This window comes from Grampus griseus (genome assembly GCF_964374135.1).
Source record: "Grampus griseus genome assembly, chromosome: Y".
Taxonomy (NCBI): Eukaryota; Metazoa; Chordata; class Mammalia; order Artiodactyla; family Delphinidae; genus Grampus; species Grampus griseus.
The window spans coordinates 16,939,495-16,958,013 of NC_139016.1; the positions used below are offsets into that span (position 1 = coordinate 16,939,495).

At 40.1% G+C, this 18,519-nt stretch overlaps 1 protein-coding gene across 1 annotated transcript in view; it reads right to left on the minus strand.

Annotated features, from left to right (window-relative positions):
• Nucleotides 1-14,923, minus strand: part of LOC309817710 (carbonic anhydrase 5B, mitochondrial-like) — a gene marked incomplete at its 3' end in the record, with an annotated part of 193,620 nt that extends 178,697 nt beyond the window's left edge. Inside the window, exons 1-3 of the mRNA XM_082646972.1 lie at nt 14,677-14,923; nt 11,428-13,675; nt 9,866-10,052 (exon numbers count right to left, since the gene is read on the minus strand). Coding sequence (XP_082503098.1) covers nt 9,866-10,052; nt 11,428-11,457 — 217 coding nt within the window. The 5' untranslated portion in view covers nt 11,458-13,675; nt 14,677-14,923. The remainder of the gene's footprint in view (nt 1-9,865; nt 10,053-11,427; nt 13,676-14,676) is intronic.
• Nucleotides 14,924-18,519: the final 3,596 nt, after the last annotated feature.

Here is an 18,519-nt window from a genome sequence, read left to right on the forward strand (position 1 = left end):
CTCACATTTCCTGCATTGACTCTGCAATAAACTTGAGGTCTTTCTCTGGGATCAATTTCATCAGAAGAAGAGAGGGTGGAAGAAGAGGAAGAAGAAAACCCTGCACACTGATATATTCCATGTTCTTTTTAGAAGAACAGGAGAATGTATGTGCATTTCAGGATTCAGATTCCTATAACCAATTACCAATGAAACATTACATAACTAAATTCCAAAGCATAAATGCTCTATTTTGAGTGACATTAAATAGAGCAGTCAATACATAGTTATTGTTCTCCTTGAAGAAAAGATTGTGTCTGTAATTTCTCTATTGTTTATTATCTCTAAACAAATTGTTTTCAATGGGGCTCTGAAAGGGAAGTTCTGTAACCCTATCCCTAATTTCCTTGAACTTCTCCCACAGCAATTCCAATTTAGGAAGACCAATTGTTTTTTACTGTGATAAGTTGTTCAAGTGTTGCTCAGTTGAATTTATGCTATTTAACATGGTGTTAACTTCCACTCCACCACTTCACCCCAAGTATTCAATAAAATAATTTTTAAAGATTTGAACTTACATCAATATTCTCCTGAGTGTTGTAGAGAAAAATACTTTCAAATTACTAAAATCAGAGAATATTAGGGTTGAAAGGAGCTAATTTAATGTTGTTGTTTAAAGAAACTGAAAAATCATCTAATAAATAGAGGATAAGAACCCTCATTTGTAATCCCAAAAGTTGTAGTCTTGTCATTAAGTTGCTATTTCCTATGGAATTTACAGTCAACTTAAGCATCACTTAACACTACTTGTTAAGTGATAGCTTCCCAAGATGTTCCTTTTCTCACTAAATTTAACTGTAAGTAATTTGGGGGGAGGAGTGTTTGTTTTCTTGTTCTAGCAGCTGTTTACAGAACACTCAGAGTGGAAAACTAAAAAGTGTGGGAGGACTTTGCAGGCATAAATTCAAATTCTGTCTCAGCCTGGATCATCAACATTATTTAACTCTGAATTATCCTGACCTTTGGATATGTATAATTAGGCTGTCTTCTGGGAACATTGGTGTCTCATATTTCTGGCGACAGGTGTCTCCACCACCTTTTATCATTAATAAAATTTAATGATAAATACCTATATTTATAGGAATTTAGAAGCAGTCCTTGAATTTGGGTAATATAAAGCATCCCCCTCTTTCTCAGCCATTAATTGGCTGAATAAGTCAATATTCCTGTGTTATCTTCTCCCTACAGCAGGAATATGTCTGGTTTACCCATTGCTATATCTGTTACTGAGCCAAATTTGGGTTTGTTCACCCATATGCCCTACTGACACCAGGTTGTACTGAAGGAAAGTGCAGCATTTATTGCAAGTGCCAAGCAAGAAGTATGGACACCTGATACTCAAAAGACCCAAACTGCCCATTGGGTTTCAGGAAAGCATTTTTAAAGGACAGGTAAGGGAGGGGTGTCCCAGGGTATTTGATCAGCTTGTGCACAATTCTCTGGCTGATGGTGAGGTAACAGGATGGTGTCACAGGGGTTAACATTGTCAATCCCCAGGCTCCAGGAGAGCTGGCTTATGGCATGTTAGGAATCCTGGTGGGTATGAAAATTTGTGATGAAGCAGGACTCTTATGGTGCCTTCTTGGGACAAATCCCACCCATGTCCTGCATGGGGTCAATAATCTCACCATGCAAGCCTGTTTATTCCCTGAAGTAGGCAGACTGTCAGACCTCCAGAGGGTGGCTGGATCCCTGCAGAAGTGGCTTTAAGGATAGTTATTCTTCCGGAAAGTACACCACGTCTGTGTCTAGTTTGGCTTTTCAGTTTCCTGGACTCATTTTTTTGAATAGAGGGAGCAAAGCCTAGCTAAATACTACAGCTCAATCAAACCTCATTGCTGAATCGCCATTTCAAATGGTTTATATCATTGAACTCCCCCAACTCTCAGGAATTTCCCTTGGTTCACTGTAGAGGGTAGCTCTTTGAGCCCAGGAGAATTCTCACATTTTGCTGTTAAACAGCTGTTTCCAGAGGTCTATTATCCTCACACCCACACAAGACTAGAAATAGCAGAATGTGATTCCCCTTACAGTCTGTGCTTTCAAAGGCACAGTTTGCTCAGTCCTTTCTTTCCATCTTTTTCATTTTCCTTTTCGGTAAACAAGGGAGTAGGCTATTCTGCTTAGTTAGTTACAAGTTATTTTCAAAATGCTTAATTTTTATAGAGTACCTTTTATTAAACAGCTAGCTCTCTGGCAAAAACAAGATTGTATTATGAATTTAGAATCATATTAGAGACACCCAGGGCTTATTCATGAAGATTTGTGGTATACTAGGACCTAGTTACCACAGTTTCTGCTTCTTTTGAAAGCTTTTTCTTTCAATCCTTACCCTTCCCTCCTCTTTCCCTCCTTCCCTTCCCTCCTCTTTCCTCTTTTTTTCTTTACTTCTTTTTTTTGTAAAGCAATTTTTTTATTATGGAGAGACACACATATATTTATGAAAGTTTTCCATTTTAACTATTTTTAAGTGTGAAATTTAGTGCTCTAACTACGTTCACAGTTAGCCAGCTAGTACCAGTATCTCCTTTCATAGCATTTTCAATCAACCAAACAGAAACTCTGCAATCGTTAAGAAATAATATTCCATTTTCCCCTCTTCCAGCCTCTGGTAATATGGAATCAACCTTCTTTCTCTATAAATTTCCCTATACACTTAAGTCTTGAACAAAACAGGGGTTAGGGGTGCAGACGCTACATGCACTTGAAAATCTGCCTATAACTTTAATGTCTGCTTTGCATACTAGGTTGTGAAGTACTGTAGTATGTACTTACTGAAAAAAAAATCTGAGTATAAATGCACCCTCACAGTTCAAACCAGTGTTGCTCAAGTGTCAACTATATAGCTATTTTATATCAGTGGACTCACACAGTATTTGTTCTATGTCTATCCTATTTTTCTTAGCATAACATTTTCAAGGTTCATCCATATTGAAGCATGTATAAGAACTATACTACCTTTTATAACAGAATAATATTCCATGGTATAGATACAGCACATTTTTTTAATACATCTGCCAATGGACAGTTGGGTTGTTCCTACTTTTTGGCTATTGTGAATAGTGCTGCAGTGACATCAGCAAACAAGTATCTGTTTGAATCCTTGTTTCCAAATCTTTCAGGTCTATTGTTAGGGCTGGAATTGTTGGGTAACGTGTTAATTCTATGTTTAGAGGAACTGCCAAACTGCTTTCCTGTGGTGCACTGGGGCTGCAACATTTTACCTTCCCAATAGTGCTATATGAAGTTTCCAGTTAACTACTTTCTTGTCAACACTAATTATTTTATTTTATTATAGCCTTTTAGGTGACTGTGAAGTGTTATCTCATTATGGTTTTGATTTATATTTTCTAAATGACTAATGATTTTAATATGCTCTTAGCCTTTTTACATCTTCTCTGGAGATATGATTATTCAAAATAATCATTTTAAAATCAGTTTGTCCTTTTGTTGTTGAAGTCTAAGAGTTTTAATGTATTCTGGACATTTATCTTTTATCAGATTTGCAAGTATTTTCTGCCATCCAGTAGGCTGTCTTTTTATTTTTTTGAAAGTATCCTTTAATGCAGAAAAGTTTTATATTCTCATGAAGTCCAATTTGTCATTTTTTTCTTTTATTATTTCACCTTTGGTATCATATGTAAGAATCCATTGCAGAAACCAAGGTCATGAAGATTTATCCCTATATTTTCTTCTGATAATTTTATAAATTTAGCTCTTCTATTTAGATTATCCAATTTGAATTGATTTTTATATATGGTGTGATATAGGTGTTCAACGTCATTCTTTTGTATAAGGAAATCTAATTGTCCCAGCACCATTTGTTGAAGACATTATTCTTCCCACATTGAATTGATTAGGTAACTTTGTTAAAAACTAATTGGACATTGGACATATCAGTTTATTTCTGGGTGTTCAATTCTATTACATTTTTGTATAATTTTATTTGTATACCTATAACACTCTGCTTTATCAAATTTTTATAGTAAGTTTTGAAATCATAAAGTGTACATCTTCCAAAGTTTTCTTTTTCAAGTTGTTTTGGTTGTTCAGGACCCCTGGCAATTCCATATCCATTTGTGAAATGTGTTTTATGTTTTTCCAAAAATAGTGGTAAATTTTCCATCTAATCTATAGATCATCTTGGGCACTATTGATATCTGAATAGTATTCTCTTCCTATTAATGAACATATGAGATGTCTTTCCATTTATTTAGATCTTTAATTTCTTTTAGCTGTATTTTGTAGTTGTTAGAGTACAAGACTTTCGCCTTCTTCATTACATTTATTTGTGTGTATTTTATTCTTTTAGATTCAATTGTAAATGAAATTGCCCTCTTAATATCTTCTGATTTTTCACTGGTGGTGTATGTAAACACTGCTGATATTTGTGTATTATGTACCACACACTTTGCTGAATTTATTAGCTCTAGCAACTTTCTGTGGATTTGTTTGCATATGCTGCATATAGGATTATGTCACCTGTGAACACAGTTTTACTTCTTCCTTTCAAATTAGGATGACTTTTATTTTTCTCACATCTAATTTTTCTAGCTATAAATTCAAGTACAAAGTTATGTACTTGTAATAAAAGCAGACATTCCTGTCTTGTTTCTGACCTTGGGAAAATCTTTCTGTACTTTAGTGTCACTATGACACTAGCTAGTAGTTTTTGATAAATGCCCTGTATTATGTTGAGGAAGTCCCTTTCATTCAGAGTTTCCTGAACATCATTATCATGAACTAGTATTGGACTTGGAAAAAAAGGGTTTATTACATCAATTGAAATGATCATGATTTTTTCTTTAATTCTATTAATGTTTTTCTTGAGTATTTTCCAACAACAACCACCACCACCTATTCTTTGATTTACTGGACACTAACTGGGTGTCCTATAATTCAGTTCAATTCTGATACTCACTACCTGGAGTTAGCATCAGACTCTACAGTTTAAGGGCTCACTTCAAAATTCTCACTTCAGATGCCAGTCACAAATACTGGGTCCCCAGGTCACCCACACTTTTTTCCTATGTGTCTATATAGTTGGAGGATTTTCACAACCTCCTCAGATTTAATAACTTGCTAAATTGTCTCACAGAACTCAAGGAAACACTTACGTTTTACAATTTATTATAAAGGATATAACTTGGAACAGCCAGATGCAAGAGATGCATAGTGTAAATAATAGGTACGTGTGTATGGAGCTTCCATTCCCTCTCCAGGTGTACTGACCCCTCAGCACCTCAGTGGTGCTTGTTAGAATTGAAGAACCTCAGTTCAAATCCCAGAACTGCAGAGTCAGAATCTGCTTTATAACTCAATTTCCAGGTAATCTGAGTGTACACTACAGATTAAGAATTCTGAATACAACCTCAAGTATGCTGGTGAGGAAAAGATCTCTATAAAGAGATATTTCAGCTGAGACCTGAGGGATGAGAAGTCCCCAGGCATGTAAAGATCACTGCAAATAGTAGTCCAAGCAATGAGAACAGCAAAGAAAAATGTATTGAGATAGACAAAGGGACGTTTCTAATACAATTCCAGGGACAGCTTGATATAGCACACTGTCTGCCAGGATTCACTGCCTTGGTCCTTAGAGGGACGATGTCTATATCAAAGGCCAGGGCTGCCCCTTACCCTTGGAAATAAATGCCATTTTTCTTCAACAGGATTTGGTGCCAATAAATTTACAGATTTCTATGCATTCCCATTCTTTTTAACATTTTCAGTATTATTATATCTTAACACAATGAAGCAGATGCAATCTCAGAAGGTATATTATTATTGATTAGTTAACTCCAAATCTTTTTTAATTTTCAAAAATAGTCCAGGGTTTCTTATCATAAACTTAAAAAATTTACCACTCACATAATATTATTTGATTGTAGATAAATATCTTTTATTGTGAATCAGTCCCAAGTTCTTATGAGTCCTACTAGTTTCATGTGTCCAGATATACACAGCATTGCATTTTGAAATTGTTTCTCTAATTTATAGTTATACATATATAAGACTGGACTCTTTATTTTTCCAAAAAGGTGATTTTTTTTTTCTGTTTTCTATAACTGGAGACTTCCCGATGAAAATCTTAGAATCATCTTTGACTTTTGCTTCTGTGTATTCATTCTGTTACCAAATCTTACCTTTTCTCCTTTCACCTTTTCCCTCCAATTCCTACTGCCAAAACCCTAATGCCCAATTTTTACAGCAAAATCCTAGACTCCTAGCACCTATGGATTACAGCTAAGACTTCAATTCTATGAATATATAGTATAGCTTCATAGATTTCCCAGAAATTTTTTTGCCTCTTGAACTTCCGAATGAAATGATCCCTACATTTATTTGCCAGAATAAATAAAATGCTGAAAAAATTCCTCAGCTGTATACGTCTAAACTCCAAACAGCATTTTTTACAACATGTAACATATGGGCTGATGTCAAATGTCATACTTTGAATATAATAGTCCTGTCTCAGTCAATTCCAAACTTTGTAAATAATATTTAAACTTACTAAAATCTGGAAATACAGCCTTGCCCTTATCTTTCTCTCTAAATACCTGCTCTTTCTGGCAATTTAAAACCTGATGGCTCCTATGAGCTGCTCACAACTCTTTGATTTCTAATGTAAACATTTACAATACTCAGAGGCTAATGTTTACTAAACTGGTAACTCTGATGTTAAGTCCCATACAATTCATTGTAGCATTTAAGAGTTACTTTAAATATCAGTTTCCTTTTTTATATGTATTAAAGACAGACTGTTTACAAAAATGACACTTCTGTGGATGTTCGGTGGGAAAGGAAATTTAAAGGATTTAAAACATTGCCCATGATCTTTGACAAAGTCCTGACACAGAAAATGTTAAACACCCAGTCAAATGTTTGAAACTTTCACTGTGGAATGACTTCAATTTTCTGTCATTGTGGACTTTCCACAGTTATACTTAACAGTTTTTGTGTTTCTTGTATCTTCTTCTTTCTCCAAAAGCTCAAACTAAATGAAATTTATATAAGTTGTTTCATTTTCCAGATATTTTTGCGTGTGATCTTGTTCAAGTTGGGTAAAATGTGTACATTTACAGCAGTTTCATTAAAATTTTTGAAATATCTTCTTTTGGTTTGAAATTCAACTTTAAATTTAACCAAATAGTGGTCAGTTGGTTTCATGATTTAAGAACCAGGGAGAAATGAAGTCTCTCCCAACTATTTCTTCAAGAAGGAGAAACTCTACATGGTTGAAATAAAATGGAGTTTTCAGATCTCAAATCAAGGCTGACCTGGTAAGATATGATATTTGCAATGGGGGAAATAAAGAGTTTATAAATACAAGTGGATGGGGGTAACTGCTTTTATCTCTATAACAGGTCTCAGCAAACTAAGGCCAAAATTGGCATATGGTGTATTTTTGTTCAGCCTGAGAACTAGGGAAGATTTCACAATTTTTAATCTTTGAAAAATAATCAAATGAAAAATATTTTATGACACTAGACTGTTACATAAAATTCTAATTTTAGGACCCATATTTAAAGTTTTATAAACACATGCCCAAGCCTATTCATGGTTACAACAGAGAACATATGCTTTTGCAGAACCTGAAATATTTACTATGTGGTACTTTACAGAATCCCTACTCCACAGGCTCTTTTCTGTCACTCTTTTTGTTTTTTTAACCCTGGTGGTCAGAGTCATGAGGTATCTCCCTCTCAGAAGATTTAAAATATGGTTTATTTGAATGTTAATTTGTGTAGATTTGTAACAGTCTAGGTACTGAGCAGGAGCTAGACACAGCCAGTGGTGAAGAGATACAAAGCATGGGTATTTGCCTCAGATGCTTTGAGAGAATTGCCAGGGAGAAGATACAGTTTTCAACATTTGTGATCCTGTTTTATTTTATTTATTTATTTGGCACAACAAGCAGATTACCTGAGCCCAGAATGATAAACAGAACTTCACTAGAATAAATCACTGGAAAATGGGTGCTGACCACCCACAAGCATAGAAAGCAGACAACTATAAAGAAGATCCCTCTTGCACTGTGATGTTGGATAATATGTAATATGGGACAGGTATGGTGAAACTTCTCTAAGCAGGAAACACAGAGAACAAAAAGACCTACAAAAACAAACCCAAAACAATTAAGAAAATGGGAACAGGAACATACACATTGATAATTACCTTAAATGTGAATGGATTAAATGCTCAAACCAAAAGACACAGACTGGCTGAATGGATGCAAAAACAAGACCCATATATATGCTGCCTACAAGAGACCCACTTCAGACCTAGGGACACATTCAGACTGAAAGTGAGGGGATGGAAAAAGATATTCCATGCAACCAGAAATGAAAAGAAAGGTGGAGTAGTAATACTCATATCAGACAAAGTATACTTTTAAATAAAAGAGTTTTACAAGAGAGAAGGAAGAATCATTATGTCTACATAATGATCAAGACATCAATACGAGAAGAAGATATAATTACTGTAAATAAATATGCACTCAATATATAAGGCAAATGCTAATAGCCATAAAAGGGGAAATCGACAGGAACACAGTATTAGTGGGGGACTTTAATACCTCACTTACACCAGTGGACAGATCATCCAGACAGCAAATTAATAAGGAAATACAAGCTTTAAATGACACAATAGGCAAGATACATTTAATTGATAATTATAGGACATTCCATCCAAAAACAGCAGAATACATTATCTTCTCAAGTGCACCCAGCAACCAGAAATTTATTATGACTCAGACCAGTTCAATTTAAGGAGAATACAGTCAATATCGGAGGAAACAAATTAAACTTACAGTAAAAATATATTTATGAAGCAGTTTCAAGGCAACAAATTTAGCTAGATTAGCATTACTAATAAATTCCTTGTTTGATGTGCAAAATAGGGTCAAAGAGAGTAAACCCAAGGAGGAAAAGTTGAGAAAGCTAGAATCGGTAAGCAAACCAACACTGGAAAACTCTGTGTGAATTCACTGTAAATGGTGGAAAATACATAACTACTTAGCAGATATGCTTAACCATTTCATTAAACTCATATCTCCACCAACACACACATTATCCTCTCCGATCATCTCAGGAGTTCTGTACCAGGGTTACTTGGCCCCACAGGGGACACTTAGGGATGCCATGCAGCATCTGCAGTGCACAGTCCACCCCGACAGCACAGGATGACCCACCCCCATGGCAGTAGCACCATGGTGTCAGGGAGGACCATCTGCTGCCTCACTTGATCTGCTGGGTTCACAGCGGAGCACACACTGGCAAGCTGGTCAGCTAGAAGCACCTCTTCTGCAATTTGTAACGAGGGATGGAATATTCCAGAGTATGAAGCTACTGAACTGCTTGCAGACATGAATATGAAAATTCCAGAATGTTCAGACTCACAGAAATAATTCGCAGTCCGTGGATCAATTTTAGTAAAAAGACAGTTGCTGACAAAAAACAATAAAGAACAGGTTCAAAGTATTTGAAACTTGGGACTTCTTTGATCTATTTCTGCATGACATCATTTTAACAAGTCAAAATCGATGAAGAAAACACCTTTCCACACAGTACTGTGGTAATCATTTCACAGTATGTACGTGTATCAAATCATCATCATGTACACCTTAGACTTGGGTCAGTTATATCTCAATAAATCTAGGGGAGAAAAAGGCTTTCCATATTTGAACAAACAGAAATAATGGGTTATGCTCTCAGTTCTCAAGGCATCTAATCCCAGTCTGGAATGCCACTGACATCAGAGCTGCAGACACATGTGACTGTTAGGAAACAACCAGGCTTCTGTTCTCTCCAGGCAGCCATGTACTCACAGGCTCGGTTCCAGGTTCTGTAAGTGCAGGTGTAGAGGCTGAAGGGCCTTGCTAGCATGGACCTCGGAATCTGGAACCTTCTCCACTGTGCCTTGCATGGAGAGGCTTGAAGAATGACCCTCAGGCGACTCATCATCACCATCTTTAGCTTGAAGTCTTGATCAGCTCCCAAGTAACTTGCAGGAACCTAATAACCCAGAGGCAAAATGAGGACAGAGGAGGAAAAGCCTTAAACAACAGAGGTGCCCGATCACGTGGAAAACATCATTCAGATTATTAGTATGAGGGAGGGGGAGGTAAATACAGCAGGAGTGGAGTGAACCAGGCAGAGGGTGGTAGGAGGTGAGGTCCAGAGGTGGTGGATGCCATATCAAGGAGACATGTAGGCCATTGTAAAGGCTCTTTCTCTAATTCAGGGTTTCTCAGCTTCGGCATTGTTGACATTTTGACCAGATAACTCTGTTGTAAAGGACTAGTCTTTGCACTGTAGCATGTTTAGCGGCACACTTGGTCTCTACCCACTAGATACCAGTGGTACCTTCCTTCCATTTGTGACAACCAAAAATGTCTCCAGGCATTGCAGATGTCCCTTGGAGAAGGGGAATCACCTCTGATTGGGAATCACTGTTCTAAGAGAAATGGGAACACAATGGAGTTTTCGGAGTAGAGGAGGGACATACTCTGATTTACATTTTTTTTTTTTAACATCTTTATTGGAGTATAATTGCTTTACAATGGTGTGTTAGTTTCTGCTTTATAACAAAGTGAATCAGTTATACATATACATATCTTCCCATATCTCTTCCTTCTTGCATCTCCCTCCCTCCCACCCTCCCAATCCCACCCCTCCAGGTGGTCACAAAGCACCGACCTGATCTCCCTGTGCTATGTGGCTGCTTCCCATTAGCTACCTACCTTACGTTTGGTAGTGTATATATGTCCATGCCTCTCTCTCGCTTTGTCACAGCTTACCCTTCCCCCTCTCCATATCCTCAAGTCCATTCTCTAGTAGGTCTGTGTCTTTATTCCTGTCTTAGCCCTAGGTTCTTCATGACATTATTTTTCCTCTTAAATTCCATATATATATATATTAGCATACAGTATTTGTTTTTCTCTGACTTACTTCACTCTGTATGACAGACTCTAGGTCTATCCACCTCATTACAAATAGCTCAATTTCGTTACTTTTTATGGCTGACTAATATTCCATTGTATATATGTGCCACATCTTTATCCATTCATCCGATGATGGACACTTAGGTTGTTTCCATCTCCTGGCTATTGTAAATAGAGCTGCAATGAACATTTTGGTACACGACTCTTTTTGAATTATGGTTTTCTCAGGTATATGCCCAGTGGTGGGATTGCTGGGTCATATGGTAGTTCTATTTGCAGTTTTTTAAGGAACCTGTTCTCCATAGTGGCTGTATCATCAAAAAATCTAGAAGCAATAAATGCTGGAGAGGGTGTGGAGAAAAGGCAACACTCTTGCACTGCTGGTGGGAATTTGAATTGATTTACATTTTTAAAAGCTCATTCACAGTGCCCTACTGGAAACTTACCAGGATGGAAGAAAGAAGCAGGGAGCCCATTCAGGATAATCCAGGGGCTGGAACTAAGGATGTCACAATGGACGTGGTGAGAAGTGGCTGGGTACTGGATGTATCTTGGGGATACAGACCGTAAGATGTGAAGGAAAGCAGTCAGAGATGACTGGCAGATGCTTGGCCTAAACAACTGCAAGGATGGTCTTGCCACGAACTGAGATGGGAAGACTGTGTACGGAAAAGGTTTTGGGTTGGGAAATCAGCAGCTCAGATTTGGGCATGTGGAGTTTGAAATGAAATTCCAATAATTCAAGTGAGGAAATATGGTAGAATATTCTACCTCATGGTAGAACGAGGATGAACCCCTGAACAAAGAAACAGAACCCGGCACAGGAGCTGGCAGCGAGGGAAAGATGGCACTCTTACTACTAATTCTATTGGGTTTGAGGTGGCAAGGGGTCAGGCGAGAGGAAAGGTCTAGGGAGAGTTGGCAGTGCAGCTCTGGTGCTCGAGAGGTTGTGAGGCTAGAGAGAGAAGGAAATCCCCTCCCCCCAGGGTTAACAGGTATATAGAGACCAACAAAATGGAGTTATTAAGGAGGCCAAGAGATGCAGAAGGAATGGTCAAAAGCAACCAAGGAAGGAATGGAGCATGGAAGGTCAGGGGCAAGGAGGGTTCCAGGGAAATCCTAATAGAAAGAAACTTAATTTAGCTAATGCTAGGCTACAATACGTGTAACAATACGTGAGATTATTAATGTTCAGGTATGTGCTTCGGAAAAAAAGATGCTTATCAGAAAAATGTTTATGAATTTGCACATAGACTATAAACTGCAAAATTTAGCATTACAAATAAACTAATACTCATTATTAAATAGGCCCCAGGTGAACCCTGGAACGTATAAATGTAGAATACATTTTCTCAATAAGTTATATTTTGTTGTACAGGCACAGGAAAGGTGTGACCATGAGCTGGATGGGCCCTAGGGAAGGTAAGCTTTCTATGCTACATGCCCTTTGTTATCACTGATTATATATGCTCTTGGGTTTTACCTACACCGTCCTTATCTGCTGTTTTGCAGACAGAAATGTGTGAATGAACAGATTCTAACAGCCTTTTAGAATCACTTGTAGATTGTGTATTTATTAAATGCCTTGGCTCTTCAACTCTGCCTGGTTAAGCCATTTGTACTTATGCAAAACACCAAAAAAAACCCCCCAAAACAAAGCACAGAAACCTACTAAAGGTTACAATTGCATTGAAAAAAAATTCCTTGATTCTTATCAGATGGACCCTTCACTTTCTTGCCTTCTGATTTAGAAAGGAAGACAGCGTTTTTGCAATTCTCTGAAATTTAAATTAGAAGTTATGTTTCCTTATCTGACTGAGAAAGTTCAGCTTGCTCCTCTCACCCACTTCTTCTCTATGATCCCAATATAGGGTTGCCAAAGGTTACATTTCTATAATTGCTTAGTGTGCTGCAATTGCTCCAGCACACTAATTGCTCCAGTGTAATGATATTAAATGCATTTCCCTCTTTCCATCAGATTTCCTCAATATTCATATTCAGTCAAAAGGAACTCAACTCATTGTATTCCAACTACGAGTGGTGGCAGCCTTTTGCCTGGCTCCAGGGACAACGGGGCAGGCGTGCACAGGCACAGAAATGGTGCCCTTGCTGCTTTCGGCCTTTAGGTGCATTTTAGACCTGGTACTGAGTTTACAATTTCTGAGTGAAGTAGGAAAGCCCTAGAAAGTTGAAAGGTTTTCATTTCCAAAATACTCAAGAACAGTGTAGCTCTTGATCAGGACCAGAAGGGAGAGTGGGGGCATGGGGCTGGGGAACATTGGTTCACTGTGGACTTCAGTGCAGGCTGAGAACAGAGCCCCTTCTGAGGGATGTGCAGGGGCAGCTTATGGGTAGCGTGTGGACAAGCTTCCTTCACCAGAGACTTCCAACTTCTCTCCATACCCCAGCAAGACTTTTAAGCAGCAGAGTGGAGATGACCACTGTCAGCAAAGGAAAAAGGAGAAGCAGAAAGCAATGTGGTTTTCAGTGGTTGACAGAGAATGAACTCTACTCGACATAAGGTGTACACACCTTCATTATCTCCCCATATTTCTCAAGCTTTCTCAGCAAAAATAAACAAGAGAGAATTACACTAATAATGACTTTCCAGCATCCTCTGAGCAGTAGCTTTCAACTCACGCCACAAAGAATTACAGCCACCAACAGCGTCCGTATTTGGTAGGTTCCTCCCCTCTAGCTCCAGGACGGGGCACAAAAGAAAAAAGAAGAAAGAATTGAGGAGTAGAGAAGACTCAAACTTGTCCACATGATATAGCTGCTGATCCCCTGCCCCGGGGGTGGTTGTGAATCCGTCCGTAGCCCTTGGTATAGTCAGGAAGAAAATCAACAACGCAGATATGAGTGAATCCAGTCTGCTAGGCCTCGGTTTCTGAAACTGCAACCCCCTTACTTCCCAGACTCTCTGGGACAGCTGTTCTACCTTTAAATGCACAAAACCGTAAGGGGGTGTAGTCTTCTGGTGACCCTCAGAACGGAGGAACAGGATTAGAGTAGAGGTGGAGCGACTCCCTGCCTCCCATACCACCATCGTACAGAGAAGCCCCGCCGGGACTGTGGCCATCCTAGCGGGGCCAACAGCTGTCCCGGCTCCGGGGCCCACTGCAGCGCGTGATCGTGTCTATGAAAGGATCCCTGTTTTCTCTGCAGGCCTACGCTCCCCTGCTGCTCACGCTCCACATCGCCGCCGGACTTTACCCGAACGTTCCCCAGAGTGGGAACCACTCTGTTCGCTACCTGGGTGAGAGGCTCATGCGCGCGGCCATCTTGGTCACGCCCCCTTGTGCCTAGCCGCGCCCCTCACGCCGGGACACGTCATTTCGCTTATTCACGTCACGTCTCCGCGCGACCGGCCCACGTACCGACGAAGCTTAAAGTCCCGCCCTGGCCACGCTCCCCGTGTCGGAGCCCGAACCTGTTTTCCACCCAGCTCTGCACCTGCTCTCTGTCCTGACTACGCCCCTGCTGCCATCGTTCCTGGCCTCCGGCCGCGGTCACGCGCCGGCGCGCTAACTTGGCCGCACCCCTGGCCTCGCCGTGGGCCCACCCCTCCTTGGAGCCGGACCATCTTTGTTGTACACCTTAGAACTGTAAGGCACTCCCCCACGGACATGCCGCGCCCACGTTCACGGTAAGTCCTTACACTGCACCTACACCAGGGACCTCCTTTCTCTTACGTCACTTGCATCCCATACGCTACTCCGTGGCCCCGCTTCTTCATCGGCGTCCACGCCCCTGATCCGAGTCCTTTCACATTCCTTTTATCCTCTGGGCCACGCTCGTTTCTGTCCACCTCTCCCGCAGTCTCGACCAAGCCTGTCTTGCCTTTACGAGCGGCTACGCACCGATTGAGTCCCACATTTTCACGTCAAGCCTCTGTGTTCCGCCTAGGCCACGCTCTTCCCGAAGTGGCCGTCGCTGACGCTCCTTCCTACGGTGTCCAGACCCCGCCCCTCAAGCCCGGGTTACGTTCCATCCCCTCTATAGTCCACTCCCCTCTGTCCTGGCCAATCCCGGCGCTCCGCCCACGCCGCACTGTACGACCCTGAGGTCCCCGTTGATCGCGCTAACTCCGCGCATGCGCATTTCCCTGCATTCCGCATTCAGTCATGGCCACTCCCTGGGTTCCCAGGCCATCCCCTTCTGGTTGGACTCTGGCCTGGTCCACGCCTCCTGCTTTCCCTCTGCTGGCCGAGCCTGGTCCTGGGAAGCCGCAGAGAAGCGGGCGGGCCTCACGAATTTCAGGAGAAAGTCGCCCGGGTCTCGGAGCTAGATGTTAGTGGCGTGTATAGGGTGAGACGAGCCTGCAGATCTCTGCTCCTCGCCTAAAAATGGATTTTCTTCATATTTCTCCCAGTTCCAAACACCAGAAGTCCAACAGCAGAAACCGGATAGGAAACGGAACTGAGGACCAACTGGAACTGTGTTCCTACCAGCTTCCCAGGCGACTTTAAATGCTAGCGGGCAGCATGGAATAAGCACACTCCTCTACTTCCTGATGGATGTCTCCATCAGACGACTTTTCTAGGTACCTCGTGCCCTCCTGCTGTCTAGGACCTGTGGAGACAACACCACACTTAGATTTCTGCTTCTGGCCCCCTACTTTGAGATTAATTTTCTTTACTTTCTCCATTTACAATTCTGGGTCCACAGGAGAAAAGTGAAGAGGTTATTACCAGCTTTATTTATTTATTTTTTTCCTGTCCAGAAACCTCTGAGTGGGCGCTCCTAGGGGAAGGGCACTTTCCATTAGCCATTCAGTTATTCATTCATTGAAGTCATATTTATGGAGTACTGTGTTCCAGTGAGAAGACAAACTTCAAGGAGCTTATAGCCTGAAGTTCCCCAGCTTGGGTTTGGATGGGACAAGAATTGATGAGAAAGTTAGGGAAGATGTGGTAAGGGGGTCGGTTATAGGTGGAAAAGGACTTGGTAAGTGCTGGTGTCTTTCTTTTAAATTGAGGGATAATTGACATGTTACATTTTATTGGTTTCAGGGGTACACATGATTCAATATTTATATAATTGTGAAATGATCACCACAATAAGTCTAGTTAACATCCACACATAGCTACAAATTTTTTTTCTTGTGATGAGACCTTTTAAGGTTTACTCTCTTTGCAACTTTCAAATATGCAACACAGTATTATTAACTGTAGTCACCTTTCTGTACATTGCATCCCCATGGCTTATTTATTGTATCAATATGACTGGAAGTTTGTAGCTTTTCGCCACTTTCACCCATTTTACCCACCCCCACACCCTGCGTCTGGCAACCAGCAGTCTGTTCTCTGTATCTGTGAGTTCGGTGTTTTGTTTTTTGTTTGTATGTGTGTTTTTTAGATTCCACATACAAGTGAGATCATATGGTATTTGTTTTCTCTGTCTGGCTTATTTCACTTAGCATAATGCCTTGCATGTTCATTTGTTTGTTTTCGAGAAGCACAGTTTTTCTTGATTTTTAGTCCCAACGGAAATCCTGATTCCTAATCATAATGATGCTATGAACTAAGTAGGAAACAAGTGTCATGAAGTGTGTCATAAAGAGTTTCATACAGATCCCCTCAATGTAAACTGTTGCCACAGTCACAAAGCACAACTAAATCAATTTTGTGAACCACCCAGACTTCCCTGTTTATTTGAGATCACAGGCCCTCGGTGGTATGGCTTAGCCAGGGCAGCATTTAGATCATAATTCCCCACGATGGCAAGTAAGTTTTAGCTCACATGTCGACTGACTGAATAACTGCATTGGGAAGTTTTGTGGCTGAGTCCAGGGTCTGAAGGAAAATGTTCTGTAATAGATTAACAATGTCTGTTGTGGGTCCAGGATGGATGAGTGGTTGCAACAACCTATCTGGCATCTGATTTGTAGGAATAGAGGTCTTGCATGCACGTCTTTTAGGCGGTTTTCAAAAACAACATTTCGTACTGTAAGTTTTTGATGTTTTCAGACAGTAGAAAGATCAAGGTCACTGTCACTGGCCAAAACTTAAGGGCAGAAACTTTGATGTGTTGATTACTTCATATGCTTTGTATATCAAGCAGAATGCGGGTAGCTTAAAATTCTGTTATGAAAATGAGAGCATCTAACCTGAAAGATACATGGTCCCTCTACCTCTTCGTAGAGGTTGGTAAAGGCGGTACCTATTGGCAGGGCTAAATGTGACTGGGTGACACTAACTGGCAGCCAGATATAAGATTAAGAATGGAAAATACTACTCTATAGAGCATGGTTGCAATAATCTTTAGCCTAGAAAGAATATCATGACTTGTCAAAACTGTGAGAAAACTTTTTTTTTTTTAAATTTATTTATTTTGGCTGCATTGGGTTTCCATTGCTGGGCACGGGCTTTCTCTGGTTGCGGTGAGCTGGCGCTACTCTTTGTTGTGGTGTGCCGGCTTCTTATTGTGGTGGCTTCTCTTGTTGTGGAGCACGGGCTCTAGGCACATGGGCTTCAGTAGTCGTGGCACACAGGCTCAATAGTTGTGGCTCGCATGCTCTGGAGCGCAGGCTCAGTAGTTGTGGCGCACGGGCTTAGTTGCTCCACTGCATGTGGGATCTTCCTGGAATAGGGCTCAAACCTGTGTCCCCTACATTGGCAGGCGGATTCTTAACCACTGCGCCACCAGGAAAGTCCCGAGAAAACTCTTAATACAACACCCAAGCAAAGTTGGAAAGAAACATTCAGGAAGAAATGTCAGTAAAGTCCTGTTTTTACTACATGGGAATTATTTTTTTTCATTTTTATTTTTAAAATTTTTATTTATTTTCATTGAAGCATAGTTGGTTTACAGTGTGTTAGTTTCAGGTGTACAGCAAAGTGATTCAGTTATATATATTTTTTCAGAGTATTTTCCATTATAGTTTATTATAAAATATTGGATATAGTTCCCTGTGGTATACAGTAAATCCTTGTTGCTTATCCATTTTATGTATAGTGGTGTGTATCTGTTAATCACATACTCCTGATTTATCCCCCACCTTTCCCCTTTGGTAACCATAAGTTTCTTTTCTATGTCTGTGAGTCTCTGTTTTGTATAAAGATTCATTTGTATTATTTTTTTGATTCCACATATAAGTGATATCATATAACATTTGCTTTCCTCTGTCTGCCTTGCTTCACTTCATATGATATTTTCTAAGTCCGTCCACATTGCTGCAAATGACAATATTTCATTCTTTTTTATTGCTGAGTAATATTCCATTGTGTATCTATACCACATCTTCTTAAGCCTATCGTCTGTTGATGGGCACTTGGGTTGCTTCTTGGCTATTGTAAATAGTGCTGCTGTGAACATTGGGGTGCATTATCTTTTCAAGTTACAGTTTTCATCTTTTTCAGATATATGCCCAGGAGAAGGATTGCTGGATCCTATGGTAGCTCTATTTTTAGTTTTTTAAGGAACCTGCGTACTGTTTTCCATAGTAGCTGCAGCAATTTACATTCTACATAGGACTTATTTTAATGTATTGGTCTTCATGCAGATGAGACACTCAGACAGGTGCATATGCATCC